Below are 17,441 nucleotides of genomic sequence, written 5' to 3'. Positions count from 1 at the left end.
AAATGGACGCAATACTCTAGATGAGGCCTAACCAGGGCCGAATAAAGAGGAACCAGTACCTCATGTGATTTGGAAGCTATGCTTCTATTAACGCAGCCCAAAATAGCATTTGCCTTTTTTGCAGCCATATCGCACTGTTGGCTCATATTCAGCTTGCGATCTACCACAATTCCGAGATCCTTCTCATTTGTAGTATTGCTGAGCCAAGTATCCCCCATCTTGTAACTGTGCCATCCGCTTTGCTTGCAGAATCTATTCCGCAAGCGTATCGGGGACACTGCAGACACACGCGCACAGACACGGTTGTAGAGACGTCACCAGGCATCTTTGCAGCCATATGGTCTAGGAAACTCGGTTTCTGAAAGCAAGGGAAGTGGAGTTTCCCAGGAAGCCGCTGTGCAGATGTGTCTCTGACAGTTTCCAAATGACATTTGCGCAGCTGCCTAAACTGGGAGCCTCCTCAAACGATCCTGACTTTTGAAAGGAGTGAGCAATTGTCCAGAAGACCCCCGTGCGTCAGAACAGGCTTTCCCAGCTCCTTAAAGACCTCCACTCCTCTGGACGCCTGCCCATCCCTGCCCATCACACACAAAGACCCACAAGTCTCTATTGGTGCTGCTTGATTTGGGGAGGGGGCTTGTTCCTCGCCCCACCCACCCTTCGCAGCTCCTCTGCCCCAAGTACATTTCTGCACTATAGATTTAAAGAAGTTCCAAGCCTGCTTAAAGGTCCTGGCTCCCTTGAGGATTGGTGCCAGAATTCTCTGCACCCTCTGGGGTTGCCAACCGATCACAAAAATATGGCCTGGTGTGCTCTTATGCCTTTAAGAGCAAAATAATTGAATGATATCAGTAAGATAATTTTTTAATGCCGTGGGGAGGGGAGGGAAATGAACGACAATGGAACCAGTGACCTAGGGAGGTTGTGGGCTCTCCCACACTAGAGGCCTTCAAGGGGCAGCTGAACAACCATCTGTCAGGGATGCTTTATGGTGAATTCCTGCATTGAGCAAGGGGTTGGACTCGATGGCCTTGTAGGCCCCTTCCAACTCTGCTATTCTGTGATTCAGTATTGCCTGTTCATGCCTGCAGATCAAACCGCTCTTAAAAGGCATAGAAGCATGGATGGTAAAAAAAGAAGTTGGCCGCCTAAGAAACTTCACATAACAATCCCCAGAATTTAGGCTGACCATACGAAAAGGAGGACAGGACTCCTGTATCTTTAACAGTTGCATAGAAAGGGGAATTTCAGCAGGTGTCGTTTGTATATATGGAGAACCTGGGGAAATTCACTCTTCATCACAATAGTTAAAGCTGCAGGAGCTTAACTAAGTGACCAGATTTAAAAGAGGGCAGGGCACCTGCAGCTTTAACTGTGGTGATGAAGAGGAAATTTCATCAGGTTCCCCATATATACAAATGAGACCTGCTGAAATTCCCTTTTCAATACAACTGTTAAAGATACAGGAGCCCTGTCCTCCTTTCCATATGGTCACCCTACCAGAATTATTTGAAGGAAGATGTGGCAAACCGAGGCAGGAAAGCAAGCAAAATGCACGTCTGCTGCTGGAAACAACCACCTCATTAATGTCATAAGAAGAAGAGCCCCGATGCTGGATGAGGCCAAGGGTCCATCTAGTAGGGTGGCCCTACAGAAAGGAGGACAGGGCTCCTGTAGCTTTAACAGTTGCATAGAAATGGGAATTACAGCAGGTGTCATTTGTATATATGGAGAACCTGGTGAAATCCCCTCTTCATCACCACAGTGAAAGCTGCAGGAGCTATACTAGAGTCACCAGATTTAAAAGAGGGCTGGGCTCCTGCAGCTTTCACTGTTGTGATGAAGAGGGGATTTCACCAGGTTCTCCCTATATACAAACGACACCTGCTGAAATTCCCTTCTCTATGCAACTGCTAAAGATACAGGAGCCCTGTCCTCCTTTCCATAGGGTCACCCTACCATCTAGTCCAGCACTCTGTTCACACGGTGGCTGACCAAGCCGTCGACCAGGGACCCACAAAGCAGGACACGAGTACAACAACACCCTTCTACCATGTGTTTAGAAATAATTACAAGGGTTTATTAAATTCTCCCAGGAGGCTAAGGCAGCTAATTTATTTCTTCCGAATCATATCAAATAAAATAAAGACTTGAGTTGTTTGGCACCCTGGATCGCCTCAAACCAATGGGAAGAGGTTCCCACCCACCCAAGCTTGATTGCCATGCAGGGGAAGGAAGGTTTTTTGTCTGTGGTGCAAGGCGGGGCGGTTTCAGCATGTGGGGAGGGGAGATTAATTAAGCTGAGAGGTAAAAGAACAGCCACAACCCCCCTCTGGCATCAATGGACACTCAGGGCCCAGAGAAAGAGCTTCGGGACCCAGGCCACACGGGCCCAGCCCTGACGACACCTCTTAGGACAAGTTATGAAGAGCCAGAGGAGATCACAAGACAGGCGATTTCTGCCAGCCCTGGTGGCCCTTCAGATGCTTTGGAGTACAACTCCCATCACAGCCAGCCAACATAGCCAATGGCCAGGAATGCTGGGCGTTATAATCACGAACGTCTGGTGGGCACCAGGTTGGGGAAATGTATAGTTCCTCGTTGCAATAGTTGGGGGGGTCTTGACTGAGCCATTAACGTTCACGTTCCCAAAGATCAGCTCCTGGTGGTCCTTTAAATACTTGAAAGGTTGTCACACAGAGGAGGGCCAGCATCTCTTCTCGATCCTCCCAGAGTGCAGGACACGGAATAACGGGCTCAAGTTAAAGGAAGCCAGATTCCAGCTGGACATCAGGAAAAACTTCCTGACTGTTAGAGCAGTACGACAATGGAACCAGTTACCTAGGGAGGTTGTGGGCTCTCCCACACTGGAGGCCTTCAAGAGGCAGCTGGACAACCCTCTGTCAGGGATGCTTTAGGGTGGATTCCTGCACCGAGCAGGGGGTTGGACTGGATGGCCTTGTAGGCCCCTTTGAACTCTGCTGCTGTGTTGATCAGGGTGGGTTTTTGGCCCAGCTGTGGGGCCTGCCGGGAGCTGCCAAATTCTCCCAGGCACCACCGGCCGACAGAGGAGGAGCAGAAGGAGGAGCCAGGGCGGACGGTGGGCACTCACTTGCCATCTGCCAGGTTGACTCCCCGGAAGATGGGGTAGTCCTCCGGGGCGGGGCGCTTGTTCTGGTCCTCGTAGAGGAAGACGGGCGAGCGGCCGAGCTCCATGCCCAGCTGCTGGATGCCGTGTTGGTTGTAGATGGAGAGCAAGAAGGCCTGGAGGCCGGACTTGGGCTTCAACAGCGCCATGATGGAAAAATCCTCCGGGAATTTGCCTGCAAAAGGAAAGCGGAGGGTGAAGGTGGCCAAGCGACATGCAGAGAGCCCTGTTCCCAGTGGAGGAAGCCATGGAGGTGCAGAAACCAACAGGGCTGGATTACCCCAGCACTCTGCCTCCGTACTGCGAGAAGCGTCACTTCGCCTTTCCAAGGCACTGGAACCTCCAACCACAAGAAAGGTGGCAACTCGTGCAGAGTTGAGCCTCAACTTGGAATAGAGCAGGAAGGAGGAACAGCTGAGCCTGGGAGTGTGTGGGGAGGGGCCCTTCCCAGGAACAGGCCGAAGCCAGCTGCAGGCCAACGCAGCAGACCGCAACCCCTAATCACCACCGCCCCAATATAAGCCATGCCAGAACCTCTGAGCGGTGCTGGAAGCAATTGTTGTACTTCTCTGCCTTTGCAGACCAGCTCCTGAACCTTGTCTGACCATCACCTGATCTTGGACCGGACTCTGACTGCTCTTTGGCACATTCTTGAACCCAGTATTGTTTGACCCGGTTTCTGACGGACACTTTTGGCTTTCGAACTCTGACTGTTTATTGACGTATCCAGCCTGCTGATTTCACTAATGCTGGTTAATTACAACATGCGTAGGGTGACCCTATGGAAAGGAGGACGGGGCTCCTGTATCTTTAACAGTTGCACAGAAAAGGGAATTTCAGCAGGTGTCATTTGTATATATGGAGAACCTGGTGAAATCCCCTCTTCATCGCACAACAGTTAAAGCTGCAGGAGCTATACTAGAGTGACCAGATTTAAAAGAGGACAGGGCTCCTGCAGCTTTAACTGTTGTGAAGAAGAGGGAATTTCACCAAGTTCTCCATATATACGAATGACACCTGCTGAAATTTCCTTTTCAATACAACTGTTAAAGATACAGGAGCCCTGTCCTCCTTTCCATAGGGTCTCCCTAGACATGCGGCCTCCAAGTTTTTTGGGGTCGGTGCGAGGGTGGGAGGCTTGGGCAAGACACACACCCCATGAGCTCCCTCCCTCCGTGACTCTGCCCTCTCACCACTATTCTCATGAGCTGCTTTTAGAATCATAGAATAGCAGAGTTGGAAGGGGCCTATAAGGCCATCAAGTCCAACCCCCTGCTCAATGCAGGGATCTACCCTAAAGCATCCCTGACAGATGGTTGTCCAGCTGCCTCTTGAAGGCCTCTAGGGTGGGAGAGCCCACAAACTCCGTAGGTCACTGATTCCGTTGTCGTACTGCTCTAACCGTCAGGAAGTTTTTCCTGATGTCTTGCTCCTCCTCTTCCTCCCCTTTCTCAGTCATTGCCCCCACTGGCTGGCCCTGGCTTCTGCTGCTTCTCACCACCACCATCACCGTTGCCTGGGCCGGAGGGAGAGGCAGGTGAATAAGCTGGTTGCAGTTGGGAATTTGGGGAGCAAGCCCAGGGGGCGCTTACAAGTGGGCACCTGTTGGGGTACAGGCCCTCAACAGATGCCCAAACATGCCCGACCTTCGACGCCACGTTTATTCATATCTATCCCGCCTCTCCACCCAAACATGGTTGCTCAATGTGGCTAAGAATAAAACCCAGATGAAAAACAAAAATCTGAATTAAAATGTAATATAAAAAACAAACAAACTTGGAGGACAGCCAGAAGGCAGAGAGGGCCTTTTCTATGACGGCCCCCAATTTCGGAATGATCTTTCCAAAGCGGTGCGCCTGGCGCCAACATTGGTAGCTTTTTGGTGCCGGGTTAAAACTTTCCTCTTCTCCCAGGCATTTAGCAATGTGTGACAAGCTTTACTGAACCTAGATTTGTTTTTAAAGCTGTTTAAAGTTGTTTTAAATGTATGTTTCTGTGTGATTTTGAGGTTTTAAATTTTGTATATTGTTTTGAAGTGTTTTAATCTTAATGTAAACTGCCCAGAGAGCTTTGGCTATGGTGCGGTATACAAATTTATTTATTTGTTTATTTATTTATTGCATTTATGTACCGCCCCATAGCCAAAGCTCTCTGGGCGGTTTACAAAAGTTAAAAACAGTAAAAAAACAAATATACAAAATTTAAAAACATAAGCATAAAAACGACAGTATCCTTGTAAAAAAAACCTACAGCTATTCTGGGGGGTCAGTTAGAAACAAACTCAGCCCATGTGATTAACTGCCTGGGAGAAGAGAAAGGTGGCACAGAAAAGGTAACAACGTTGGCCGCTGGGAGATCATTCCATAATTGAGGGGCCACCACTGAAAAGGCCCTCTGTTGTTAAAAGTGATGATGATGATGATGATGATGATGATGATGATGATGATGATAAATTAAAAACTTAAAACACAGTAGCCAACCCACTCTCAAGCCATTAAGCTCACCTTCAGCTTGGAGAAAAACTGGAAAAGGCCTTGCCTGCAGGCGGAAGGACAGCAGAGAGGGAGCCAAGCTAGTCAAGAATTCCCTTCCCACTTTGCACAAACAAGTTTCCAGACCTCACTCAGGGGGAGGAGCCTGGGTGCTTCACAGGCCAGGGGGAGGGGCCTGATGGGGTGAGGCGGAGCTAACATAAAACCCTGATGCCACACAGGACATGGCCTGACTCCTCCCCCTAAGATGGAAGCGAAAACCCTGAAGGTTTGGGGTTAAACCCAGAGACCTGGTACCCCTCGGGGGCCCATCCGGGCGGCCGTCTGGGTGGTATCCCCAATATTCACAGCATAGAGCACAGCTTTCGAAACTGTGTGTCGCGACACGTTAGTGTGTCGGCTGCAGTGTGTAGGTGTATCGCGCGAACGTATTCCAATTTATGTATGTGTCCCGTATCTCTTATAAGGGGTTAGTTTAACCTCCGGTTTGCTAGTAAAACTGAATTGCTGTGTCGCGAAATGATGCACGTCTGAAAAGTGTGTCACCAACATGGAAAGTTTTGGAAAGCTCTGGCATAGAGCGTATAGAGGATTTTCCTGGGAGAACTAAAGTCTAAAACCAAGGGGCAGATGGGCAAGGAAATCCCCTGATGGCACACGACAAAACCCAGGTGCAAGGGGTAGACCCGTGTGCAGCTTTCTTCAGAAGGGAACGTTGGATGCTTTTGTTTCGTTCAGCATTTCCTGCAACAGGAGGGAACGTTTACCTCGGCGTCAAATCTGCAGGCACCTTCGAACGGGGTGGCTGCCCTCTTCCTGGTCCAGTCTCTTCACAAACATCCGTAAAGGGGGCAAGAGAGAAGCTGAGAGGGGTGGGGTGGGGTGGGTCCCACGTGGGCCAGCCCTGAGCACCACCAGGCTAGGCAATGGCCTGGAAACCCCTGGTCCCAGCCGGGCTCTGAGACCCCTGGAGGAAGGAGGGGCGGAAAGGTGAACCAGTCACTGGAGGATGCTTTTCTGAAGGTGAATCAGCATCCTCAACCAGGTATCTTCCAGATGTCCTGAACTACGAGTCACATACAATTCACTACGATCGCACATCTGGAGGGCAGCTGGTTGGGGAAGGCGGAATCAGAGCAAAATGCTCCCTTTTGCGATTTTTTTCTCCTGTCGTAATTTCCACTGTTGTGCTTTGAGGGCAGGAAGAAAGATCCTGTGGGTGGAGGGTGCATCACAGTCATGAAAGGGGGTTCAGGTGCAACCCTTAAAAATCAGGTGCTCAAAAGCTGAACAAACAGAAGGGTGGGTGAGGGGAGACCCCGGACCTTGCCGGGGGTCCGGGAGAGGCTCAAACTCACTGATTCCTACTGAGGGATTGATTTCGGGCATCTAGGGGCCCAGGCCTGAAAGGGGGCTCTTCACCATCGCTTCCTGCAGAGACATGCCAGGCCAACTTGAGATGGGAGAGTTTCAGCTATTGGGCAGTATAAAAATGTAATAAATACATAAATACACTCACGATAAGATTTTGCAGAAAAATTCAGTGACAGAATTACAGTGCTAGATGGCGTCCCAGTGACTCACTAGAGGCCGGGGTCTGGACTCAGGGCCGAAATGAGCGTGCTTGAACGCACACGCACACACAGGGAGTCCTGGCGTTACAGGTGCTGACAGCCCCGACCGGTTGGTGGATGGGAGGTGATGCAGAGGAAGACACTGGGAGACGCCCTCAGGACAAAATAGCCGTCAGAGAGCGTGGGGACGGTGGCCAACAGCAGCACCCCACCCACCCCCACCCCATGGGTGAAGTCTGAGGGCAGGTGCGCCTGTCCTGTAGGGAGGGAAAAACAGTGCTCGCAGTTTGGAAAGGAACCAGAGGCAGAAATTCAACAGGTGCGCTTTTCCTTGGCACAGAGAAACAAGCATTGATGGTCAGTTTGGGCAACTGATTCGGGTGACCCTATGAAAAGGAGGAGAGGGCTCCTGTATCTTTAACTGGTGTGATGGAGAGGGGATTTCACCAGGACCCCCATATATACAAATGACACCTGCTGAAATTCCCTTTTCTATGCAACTGTTAAAGATACAGGAGCCCTGTCCTCCTTTCCATAGGGCCACCCTATGACTGACACCATGGGGGTCGTGCCAGAGAAAGGGGACAAACTGGACTAAATGTGTGTATGGCTCTATCCCCACCCCACGGAGGGCCTTCTCGCCCCACGCACACACGCCCAATGCAGCCACCAACGCAACCTCTCCTCGCCAGCCATGTCTTCCCCGCTCACCAAAGAGCGAGGGTCCTGCCCTACCTGGGAAGAGCTGCCGCGTGGGGGCGCTGATCTGAGCCTGCCTGGATATCCGATAGGCCACATCCGGCCCCGATCCTGAGCGCCTCTTGGGGCAGAAGCCCGTTGTCTTGCGGACCCCCTCGGGCAGGCTCTGCAGCTGCAATACTTTCAAAACATCGACTGGTTCTGCTGCAGGGGAGGGAGGAGAGAGAGACAGACGAAAAAAGGGGGAAGGATTAGTGCGGGTGCGGTGGGGGGCACCAGCCCCACTGCCTGCCTGCAAACCCCTCCCCAAATTCTCCAGGCAACCCCCCCCCCGCCCTCCAATCCCACCACACACACTCGTTCCACGCTCCGCTTATCCTGTTACATAGGAGAGAAAATGTTTTACTTTTTTTAAAAAAAAAAGAGAAAGAAATTTTGCCCGTCTAGAGTTGCCAGCTTTCACCCCCGAGATCTGCTCCTGCGCCTTTTTGTGAATTGCCCCGAGAGCTTTGGCTATTGGGCACTATAGAAGTGCAATAAATGAATAAAAGTTGGCTGACTCCACAGAGTGACTTGAATCCCCAGAAAAAAGAAGAAGCTTTGACTCTCCATAGAATAATGAAATTGCCCAGTTGAAAGGGGCCTCAGAGGTCATCTAGTCCAACCCCAGCTCATTGCAGGCTCTGCAATACAGGATGCAGCTACCAGGCCAGATGGCCCTCCAGTCACTGTCTAAATGCTTTCCCCAAAGGAGACCCTCCCAAAACAGTCTGTGCCATGGCCACACAGCTGGTGTACCCGTGTTTAGCTGAACTTCTGTGTGTCCAGCTGCTGCAGATTGACACAGGAGCAGGGCCAGCTTGAAAAAGTGGCAGCCCTCTGGCCATGGCCAAACCAGCCCCGTCTCAAAGCCAAGTTTCAAAGCCAGCAATTTTTTTTAAAAAAAGCCACACCATAAAATGAACACCAAAGAATCACTGGTTGAGATTTTGTTTTTAATAAGTTGAACTAGATCCAGACCGATTAAGATCAAAGTTTGACAATGAAACCTAAGACCTGGCTTAGCACAAGAAGACATAAAGAAATCCAGCTTTTAAAAAAAGAGTGTGTGTTGATAAACTGTTTCATAGAAAGTTCCTCCGAAAACGATGTCCTCACACGGGCATCTCCTTGAAGGCCGTCTGCTGGCTAAGCCAGGCTGAGAAGGCCACAGCAGCACGCTCCAAAGGGCTCCAGGCAGCAGGACCTGAACCCAGAGCTGCTGGGTCCAAAGGCCTCTCCTGTTCCAGCGCAGAAGAGTGCCACAAATGGGTGTGGAAAGGGGTCCCCAGGAACGCAGGCCTCAGGTGTGGGGTCTCCTTGAGGAGAGGTACTCCCCACCCCCCTGTCGCCATAGCCTGGAGGCCGTAGCCCTGGCAGGCCGGAGAGGGTGTCTCTCACAGGGTGGGGTGGAATTTCAGTCCAATCAGATGAAGGGTCCAGATTGGGGTCTCCCGTTCAGGTGTGCCCGCTAATATCGGAATTCCAATCTTTTCTCAGGCCGCGCGAAAAGGGCCTCTCACTCAGATGCCATGAAAAGGCTCTTTGTTCGGCCCCGGGAGGTGGATCCAGGGCACACGCTTGCACACTTGGAAACACACACACACACACACACACGCAGCAGCAGGAAGGAAGGAGACGGCCTTCTGGTACAGGAGCTGCACGCACAAGACGCAAGCTCTCAAATGCCCAGGCACGGAGGAATCCTGTGCGATCACTCACACGCGCGTGCGCACACACACTCCACGACAATTGCTCTCCAATAGTTTCCAGACAGTGGTACCATTAGGGTAGAACTCTGGGGCAGACGTCTGGGCCCTCGCTCAGCAGAATGCATACATTGCAAAGGTGCACACAATTGATCACAGAATGACAGAATAGCAGAGTTGAAAGGGTCCTCTTGAGGCCATCGAGTCCAACCTCCTGCTCAATGCAGGAATCCACCCTAAAGCATCCCCGACAGAGGGTTGTCCAGCTGCCTCTTGAAGGCCTCTAGTGTGGGAGAGCCCACAACCTCCCTAGGTAACTGATTGCATTGTCGTACTGCTCTAACAGTCAGGAAGTTTTTCCTGATGTCCAGCCGGAATCTGGCTTCCTTTAACTTGAGCCCGTTATTCCGTGTCCTGCACGCTGGGAGGATCGAGAAGAGAATTAGCCGGGGGGGGGGGGGTACCCTCAAATGCAGCAGGGCTGGCTTAACACATAAGACCATCTAAAAACACACGCACAGCACGTTAAAGCCAGAGTCTAACAAGATCTAATTGCACCACTGGATGTATGGAGGTGTGTGTGTGTGTGTGTGTGTGTGTGTGTGTGTGTGTGTGTGTGTGTGTGTAAATGGCTCCATGATCCTCTTGTATTCCTTATCCTGAGCACACACACACCACACAAGCGCCCACACTCATCACTACACACTGGAGTGTTTGTAAGAGCTGCTTTCAGGCTAAGAAGCTGGATAGGAGCTGTAGAATAAATAAAACGCCTCCGTTGCCCGTATTTATTTATTCTAGGGCTCCTCTCTCTCTCTCTCTCTCTCTCTCTCTCTCTCTCTCTCTCTCTCTCTCCTGCGCCAACTCCTCTCTCCAGCAGGGAAATGGGAGCAAACCGGCCATAATAGGTGTTTCTTGTCTTTTTTTTTAAACTGCCCCCACCCCCAACTCAAGGGACTTTAAGAGAATGAGTAACTTTGCACAGCGGATCTGGTCGCTCCCATTACAGGAGAGCTGCAAACTCAAAACACAATGAAATGGAGCTGATTGACTGCTCGGGACAGGTGCCCTGGGAGAGGGTCTCTCCTCCACGGTAAATAAACCCGGGGGGTGGGGGTGGGGGTGGGGGAGAGGCAGGAAGCATTGGAGCACAGGGTGGCAATGCCACACATCACAAACAACAGGGGCTTTTCCATCTGCATTTTGCATCTGACACCACAGCTGCAAAAGTGACCGGATTCAGACATTATCATAGAATCATAGAACAGTGGAGTTGGAAGGCGCCTATAAGGCCATCGAGTCCAACCCCCTGCTCAAGGCAGGAATCCACCCTAAAGCATCCCTGACAGATGGCTGCAGCAGGGGAACAGGGTGGTGGAAGCTGCAGCATGTGAGCCATGCATTACCCACCCCTGCTTTATTTGAGTTCAGAGCCTCAGCAGCTACAGAAAATCATAGAATCATAGAATAGGAGACTTGGAAGGGGCCTACAAGGCCATCAAGTCCAACCCCCTGCTCAATTCAGGAATCCTCCCTAAAGCATCCCTGATGGATGACTGTCCAGCTGCCTCTTTGAATGTCTCTAGTGTGGGAGAGCCCACAACCTCCCTAGGTCACTGATTCCACAGTCGTACTGCTCTAACAGTCAGGACGTTTTTCCTGATGTCCAGCCGGAATCTGGCTTCCTCCAACATGACCCCATTATTCCGTGTCCTGCACTCTGGGAGGATCGGGAAGCGATCCTGGCCCTCCTCTGTGGGACAACCTTTCTAGTATTTGAAGAGTGCTCTCATGTCTCCCCTCAATCTTGTCTTCTCCAGGCTCAACATGCCCAGTTCTTTCAATCTCTCTTCATAGGGCTTTGTTTCCAGACCCCTGATCATCCTGGTTGCCCTCCTCTGAACACGCTCCAGCTTGTCTGCGTCCTTCTTGAATTGTGGAGCCCAGAACTGGACGCAATACTCTAGATGAGGCCTAACCAGGGCCGAATAGAGAGGAACCAGGACCTCACGTGATTTGGAAGCTATACTTCTATTAATGCAGCCCAAAATCGCATTGGCCTTTCTTGCAGCCATATCACACATTTGGCTCCTATTCAGCTTGTGATCTACAACAATTCCAAGATCCTTCTCGTTTGTAGCATTGTTTGTAGTATCTCTTTCCCTCTCCTTGATGCTCCTTCCCCACTTGGTCCAAACTGAGACTCAGCCACTAAGCAGGCGAGGTGATGATGCCCTCCCCAAACTAAACAAACCATCACAAGTAGCACGTCCAGATCATATATTTTAGAGAGAGAGAGAGAGAGAGAGAGAGAGAGAGAGACTCCTAATGTGGGTGGCTCCGTGCTTCCTCCAGTATCAGAGGCAGTAAGCCTATGTACACCAGTTGCTGGGGAACATGGGTGGGATGGTGGTGTTGCTCTTGTGTCCTGCTTGTGAGTCCCTGGTTGGTCATCCCATGAGGCTGAGTGGTGGGAGATTCATGACATCACATAGTTAAACTATGGAATTCATGGCCACAAGACGTGGTGATGGCCACCAAATTGGGTGGCTTTGAAGGGGTTTGGGATAAATTCCTGGAGGCGAATGGCTGCTAGTCCTGATGGCTCTGTGCTACCTCCAGTATCAAAGGCAGTAAGCCTATGTATACCATTTGCTGGGGAACATGGGCTGGAGGGTGCTGTTGCACCGGTGTCCTGCTTGTGGTTCAAAGGTCGACAGCTGGTCGGCCACTGTGCGAACAGAGCGCGGGACTAGATGTGTCCTCGGTGGGCCCTGAGAGGCGGCCAAGTCGGACAGGGCCATGTTTGGGCCCTGCAAGGTGCCCTGAGCCAGAGCAGTGGGCCGGAAACGCTGCTGTTGCCGCTGCTGCTTCCGTCCCTCCGTGTCGCGTAGCAGCAGGAAAAGGTACCAGGCGGGCGTCCCGCCTCCCGGCCGGCCGCACACCCCTCTCACGGCCTTCCTGGCACCCGAAGGCAGCTCCTATTTCGCTCAAACAATAACAAGTCTGGGGAAGCCATCAGGTCGCGAGTGACAGGAGGGCGGGAGCATGGCTGGCTGGTTGGTGCACACGCACACGCCCCGTGCCTGCAGCTGCGCTCCCCTCGCACGCCGGGCAGTGATGGCTTGGCCAGATGTGGCTTGGCTCGGTGGGAAAACGCAGCAGAAATCTGGGGAAGCAGCAACAATAGCCGGGCCAGAGTGGAAGGCAGAAGGCACCGGCCCCCAGGCGGAGCATGTGTGTCGGAGGGGGGGGGCAGGCGTCTCTCGTGTATTTCTCCCCCCTCCCATCTCAGCAACTGCCTTGGGAAGCACAGCTGCCTGTAGGGGCCATGAGCAAGGAGAAAACGCAACACGCCAAGGACCCGACACCCAAGAGCATCCAATGCGGGTGGACTTGTGGGAGGGACCAGAATCATAGAAGAGTAGAGTTGGAAGGGGTCTCTGAGGCCATCGAGTCCAACCCCCTGCTCAATGCAGGAATCCACCCTAAAGCATCCCTGACAGAGGGTTGTCCAGCTGCCTCTTGAATGCCTCTAGTGTGGGAGAGCCCACAACCTCCCTAGGTCACTGGTTCCATTGTCATACTGCTCTAACAGACAGGAAGTTTTTCCTGATGTCCAGCCGGAATCTGGTTTCCTGTTACTTGAGCCCATAATTCCATGTCCTGGACAGCCGTCAGTCAAGAATGCTTTAAGGTGGATTCCTGCACTTAGCAGGGCATTGGACTCGATGGCCTTAGAGGCACCTTCCAACTCTACTATTCTATGATTCTGTGATCTCACCTCTAAAGGCAGAAATGGTGCCCAGCTGATGAACACAAAATCGCTACAACACTACTACGCAAGACAGCAAAACTGGGGTGGGGAACGGCTTATCACAATGTCCATCAACCCGGAAGAGCGAACAAGTGAAAAGAGATTTCGCGGGAGCCGGTGTGGTAAAGTGGCTAAAGTGTTGGACTGGGAGTCAGGAGATACTCAGCAATACTACAAACGAGAAGGATCTTTGAATTGTTGTAGATCACAAGCTGAATAGGAGCCAACAGTGCGATATGGCTGCAAGAAAGGCAAATGCTATTTTGGGCTGCATTAAGAGAACTATAGCTTCCAAATCACGTGAGGTCCTGGTTCCTCTCTATTCGGCCCTGGTTAGGCCTCATCTAGAGTATTGCGTCCAGTTCTGGGCTCCACAATTCAAGAAGGACGCAGACAAGCTGGAGCGTGTTCAGAGGAGGGCAACCAGGATGATCAGGGGTCTGGAAACAAAGCCCTATGAAGAGAGACTGAAAGAACTGGGCCTGTTTAGCCTGGAGAAGAGAAGGCTGAGGGGGAGACATGAGAGCACTCTTCAAATACTTGAAAGGTTGTCACACAGAGGAGGGCCAGGATCTCTTCTCGATCCTCCCAGAGTGCAGGACACGGAATAACGGGCTCAAGTTAAAGGAAGCCAGATTCCGGCTGGACATCAGGAAAAACGTCCTGACTGTTAGAGCAGTACAACAATGGAGTCAGTGACCTAGGGAGGTTGTGGGCTCTCCCACACTGGAGGCCTTCAAGAGGCAGCTGGACAACCCTCTGTCAGGGATGCTTTAGGGTGGATTCCTGCACTGAGCAGGGGGTCGGACTCGATGGCCTTGTAGGTCCCTTCCAACTTTGCTATTCTAGGATTCTATGATTCTAAGAAATCAGAATCGCAAGGGAGCTAGAAGCTCTCCAACCCATGGGAATATCCTCCTCACTGTTAGAGCAGTACAACAATGGAGCCAGTGACCTAGGGAGGTGGTGGGCTCTCCCACACTGGAGGCCTTCAAGAGGCAGCTGGACAACCCTCTGTCAGGGATGCTTTAGGGTGGATTCCTGCATTGAGCAGGGGGTTGGACTCGATGGCCTTAGAGGCCCCTTCCAACTCTGCTATTCTATGAGTCTATGATCCCCACTCGGTAATGGAAACCTACTAAGTGAGCTTGGGCCAGTCACAGACTCTCAGCCCAGCCTACCTCACAGGGTGGTTGTTGTGAGGATAACATGGAGAGGAGGAGGAGGAGGAGGATTATGTACACCACCTTGGGTTCCTTGGAGGAAAAAAGGCGGGATGTAAATGTTATAGATAAATAAATAAATAATAAAATAACGGCGATACCAGGAAGACATGTGAAAGGGGACCAGCGCTTGACGCGCTAATGAAGCAGAGGTGGACACCACGGGCCATACCTTGGGGTGGGGGGGAAGTAGACATGATGGACCCCGGAGTAAAGCCAATGAGCTCCAACCGGTGCTGGGCTCCCCACACCTGCAACACTCTGACGGGTGCCATTTCGCCTGGGAGCATCCGCCAGCGCCCGCGCAATGTGGGCTTCCAGGAACCCCTCCAGAGTTTTCACCAGCGGATCAGAAGGGGACTCTACCTACCAGAATGGACAGGTGCCATTTGGGCATCAAAGGGGGACCCGTTGGCGAACCCTCTCAGGCTCCCTGGACATCTGGTCGGTGCCTTGAACAGGTTTTCCCACCGGATGTCCTCCACGGACTGCAACTCCCATCATTCTCAACACAATGGGAGTTGCAGTCCAACGCACCCAATTTGGGAAGGCTGCTTCAGACCACAGGTGCAGGACCGGCGGATGGGACAGCCAGGAGGGGCTTCAGGGGGGATGGGGCTGTGTTCCGCTCGATGTGGGGGGTGATTCTCGCAGTACAGGACGCCAGCGCTGTGGGTTTCTGTGCTTCGGAGGCATGAGCAGTGTGCCAAGGCGCTCACCAGTAACCCCCCCACCTCGCTCGTCTTTAGCATCTAGGCACTCAGAGAGAGACTGTCTTGAACTCGGGGGATCCACTATCGCTCCCTCTAATACCAGACCCACGTGGTGAGTGCCAACAGGACTGTAGCCAAAACGGGGCCAATGAGAAAAAAGAGGGAAGGAACAGCAGGGAGACCCCAAGGTTTGCAGAAGTGCAAAGAAGTTGCCCCACCCCCTCCCCCACAAAAAAAAGTCTTCCAAAAAGAAAATGCTCACAAAACCCCAAGCTGTCACGGCAGGGCTTTGGACAGAACTTGGAAAGCCACGCTCCGCTGAAGTGAGGGTTCACACACCAAGGCCTGTGTGCCTACACACACACACACACACACATGGAAGCCCATTGGCATTTTATATTCCCTAAAAGAAATATTTCTCCTGACTGGCAAAAAGGTAAAGTCAAAAAAGCCATGAAATACGAGATTAACTTCTTGAGATGCGGGCAGAGAAAGAGAGAGAGGAATGGATGAGAAATGGGGGGGGGGATGGAAAAGGGGGCCAAGCAGACCCCCTCCATCAGGCCTATTGTCAGGGCACCGGAGCAAAGGAAAGGCCACAAGGAAGGTTTGCTCCCGGAGAGGCACGCTGCAGCCATCACGCCCGGCTCTTGGACCTCCCCAAGTCACCCTGAGGCGCTGAGGCCAATGACTAAAGCAGCCTTGAATTGCAAGTCCCATCATCCCCAGCCAACATGGCCAATACATCTGGAGGGCACCAGCTTGGGGAAGACTGGGCTAAAGCATTGCTCTTGGGCCCGGGAGGGGGAGGCAAATTCCACACACACACCCATTCCCCCATCCACAGATTCATTCATTTGGCCTTGAGCTCGTCTCTCCCTCACTCACCCCCCCAGCCTCAGTTCCCCCTTTGTAAACCCAAGATGTGAATGGCCAACTTTGCAGGGATGTTGTGAGGCTGAGCTTTCATCTGAGTACACATTTACAAAAGAGAAAACAGCGGAGCGACCAGCTGCAGCCAAGATGCCACACCAGAGTTGCAGAGACGACAGCATTCCTGCTCGGAGCAGGCCTCCCTCCCCCCCCCAAACTCCCCCCCCCCAGATCTGCTGAGCTATTTTGGGGAAGGCCAGGAAGGAGAGGGGGGGCTTGGCTTGCAGGGCCTGCGACGCCCACGTAGATTTTTCTGCCTCCATTTTTCTGCCTCCAAATGTAGAGTGACCCTATGGAGAGGAGGACAGGGCTCCTGTATCTTTAACAGTGGCATAGAAAAGGGAATTTCAGCAGGTGTCATTTGTATGCATGCAGCACCTGGTGAAATCCCCTCTTCATCACAACAGTTAAAGCTGCAGGAGCTATAGTGCAGCGATACTGTCACCAGATTAAAACTGTTGTGATGAAGAGGGAATTTCACCAGGTTCCCCATATATACCAATGACCCCTGCTGAAATTCCCTTTTCTATGCAACTGTTAAAGATACAGGAGCCCTGTCCTCCTTTTCATAGGGTCACCCGATCCAAACGCCTCCCCCGCTCTGAAGCAGGCCTGCCCAACCCTGCGCCCACAATACGGAGGGAGAGAAATTTGTTTCAGTTCAGTTTTAAGAAAATCAGAAGCGCCCTGATGCTGGATCAGACCAAGGGTCCATCTAGTCCAGCACGCTCTTCACACGGTGGCCGGCCAGCCGTCAGCCTGAGATTTGCCTACCACACACCTTCTGGACTGAACACAGACTCGGACTCAAACTGCATTCAACGTGTGAACAACTCCGAAATTGCCATTATATTAGCAGAACCAGAAAAAAAGGGCGTTCGACAGCACGCACAAATTTCGAAAAATGAGCATGAAAATGGCATACGTTTGAAAAATGCACAGAAATATGCTTTACTCAATGGGAGAAGAAAGCATACATTGCAAAGGTGCACACAATTGATCATAGAATCATGGAATAGCAGAGTTGGAAGGGGCCTACAAGGCCATCGAGCCCAGCCCCCTGCTCAGTGCAGGAATCCACCCTAAAGCATCCC

At 51.8% G+C, this 17,441-nt stretch overlaps 1 protein-coding gene across 1 annotated transcript in view; it reads right to left on the bottom strand.

The window, feature by feature from the left end:
* The window catches only part of COL11A2 (collagen type XI alpha 2 chain), a 110,096-nt gene that overhangs the window by 82,989 nt on the left and 9,666 nt on the right, over positions 1–17,441 (bottom strand). The window contains exons 2-3 of the mRNA XM_063121987.1: positions 7,950–8,117; positions 3,113–3,323 (exon numbers count right to left, since the gene is read on the bottom strand). Of these exons, the coding sequence (XP_062978057.1) occupies positions 3,113–3,323; positions 7,950–8,117 (379 nt within the window). The remainder of the gene's footprint in view (positions 1–3,112; positions 3,324–7,949; positions 8,118–17,441) is intronic.

This window comes from Elgaria multicarinata, chromosome 3 (assembly GCF_023053635.1).
Source record: "Elgaria multicarinata webbii isolate HBS135686 ecotype San Diego chromosome 3, rElgMul1.1.pri, whole genome shotgun sequence".
Classification (NCBI taxonomy): domain Eukaryota; kingdom Metazoa; phylum Chordata; class Lepidosauria; order Squamata; family Anguidae; genus Elgaria; species Elgaria multicarinata.
Note: the sequence above shows the minus strand (reverse complement) of the source record. Positions and strands in the feature narration are given on the sequence as shown.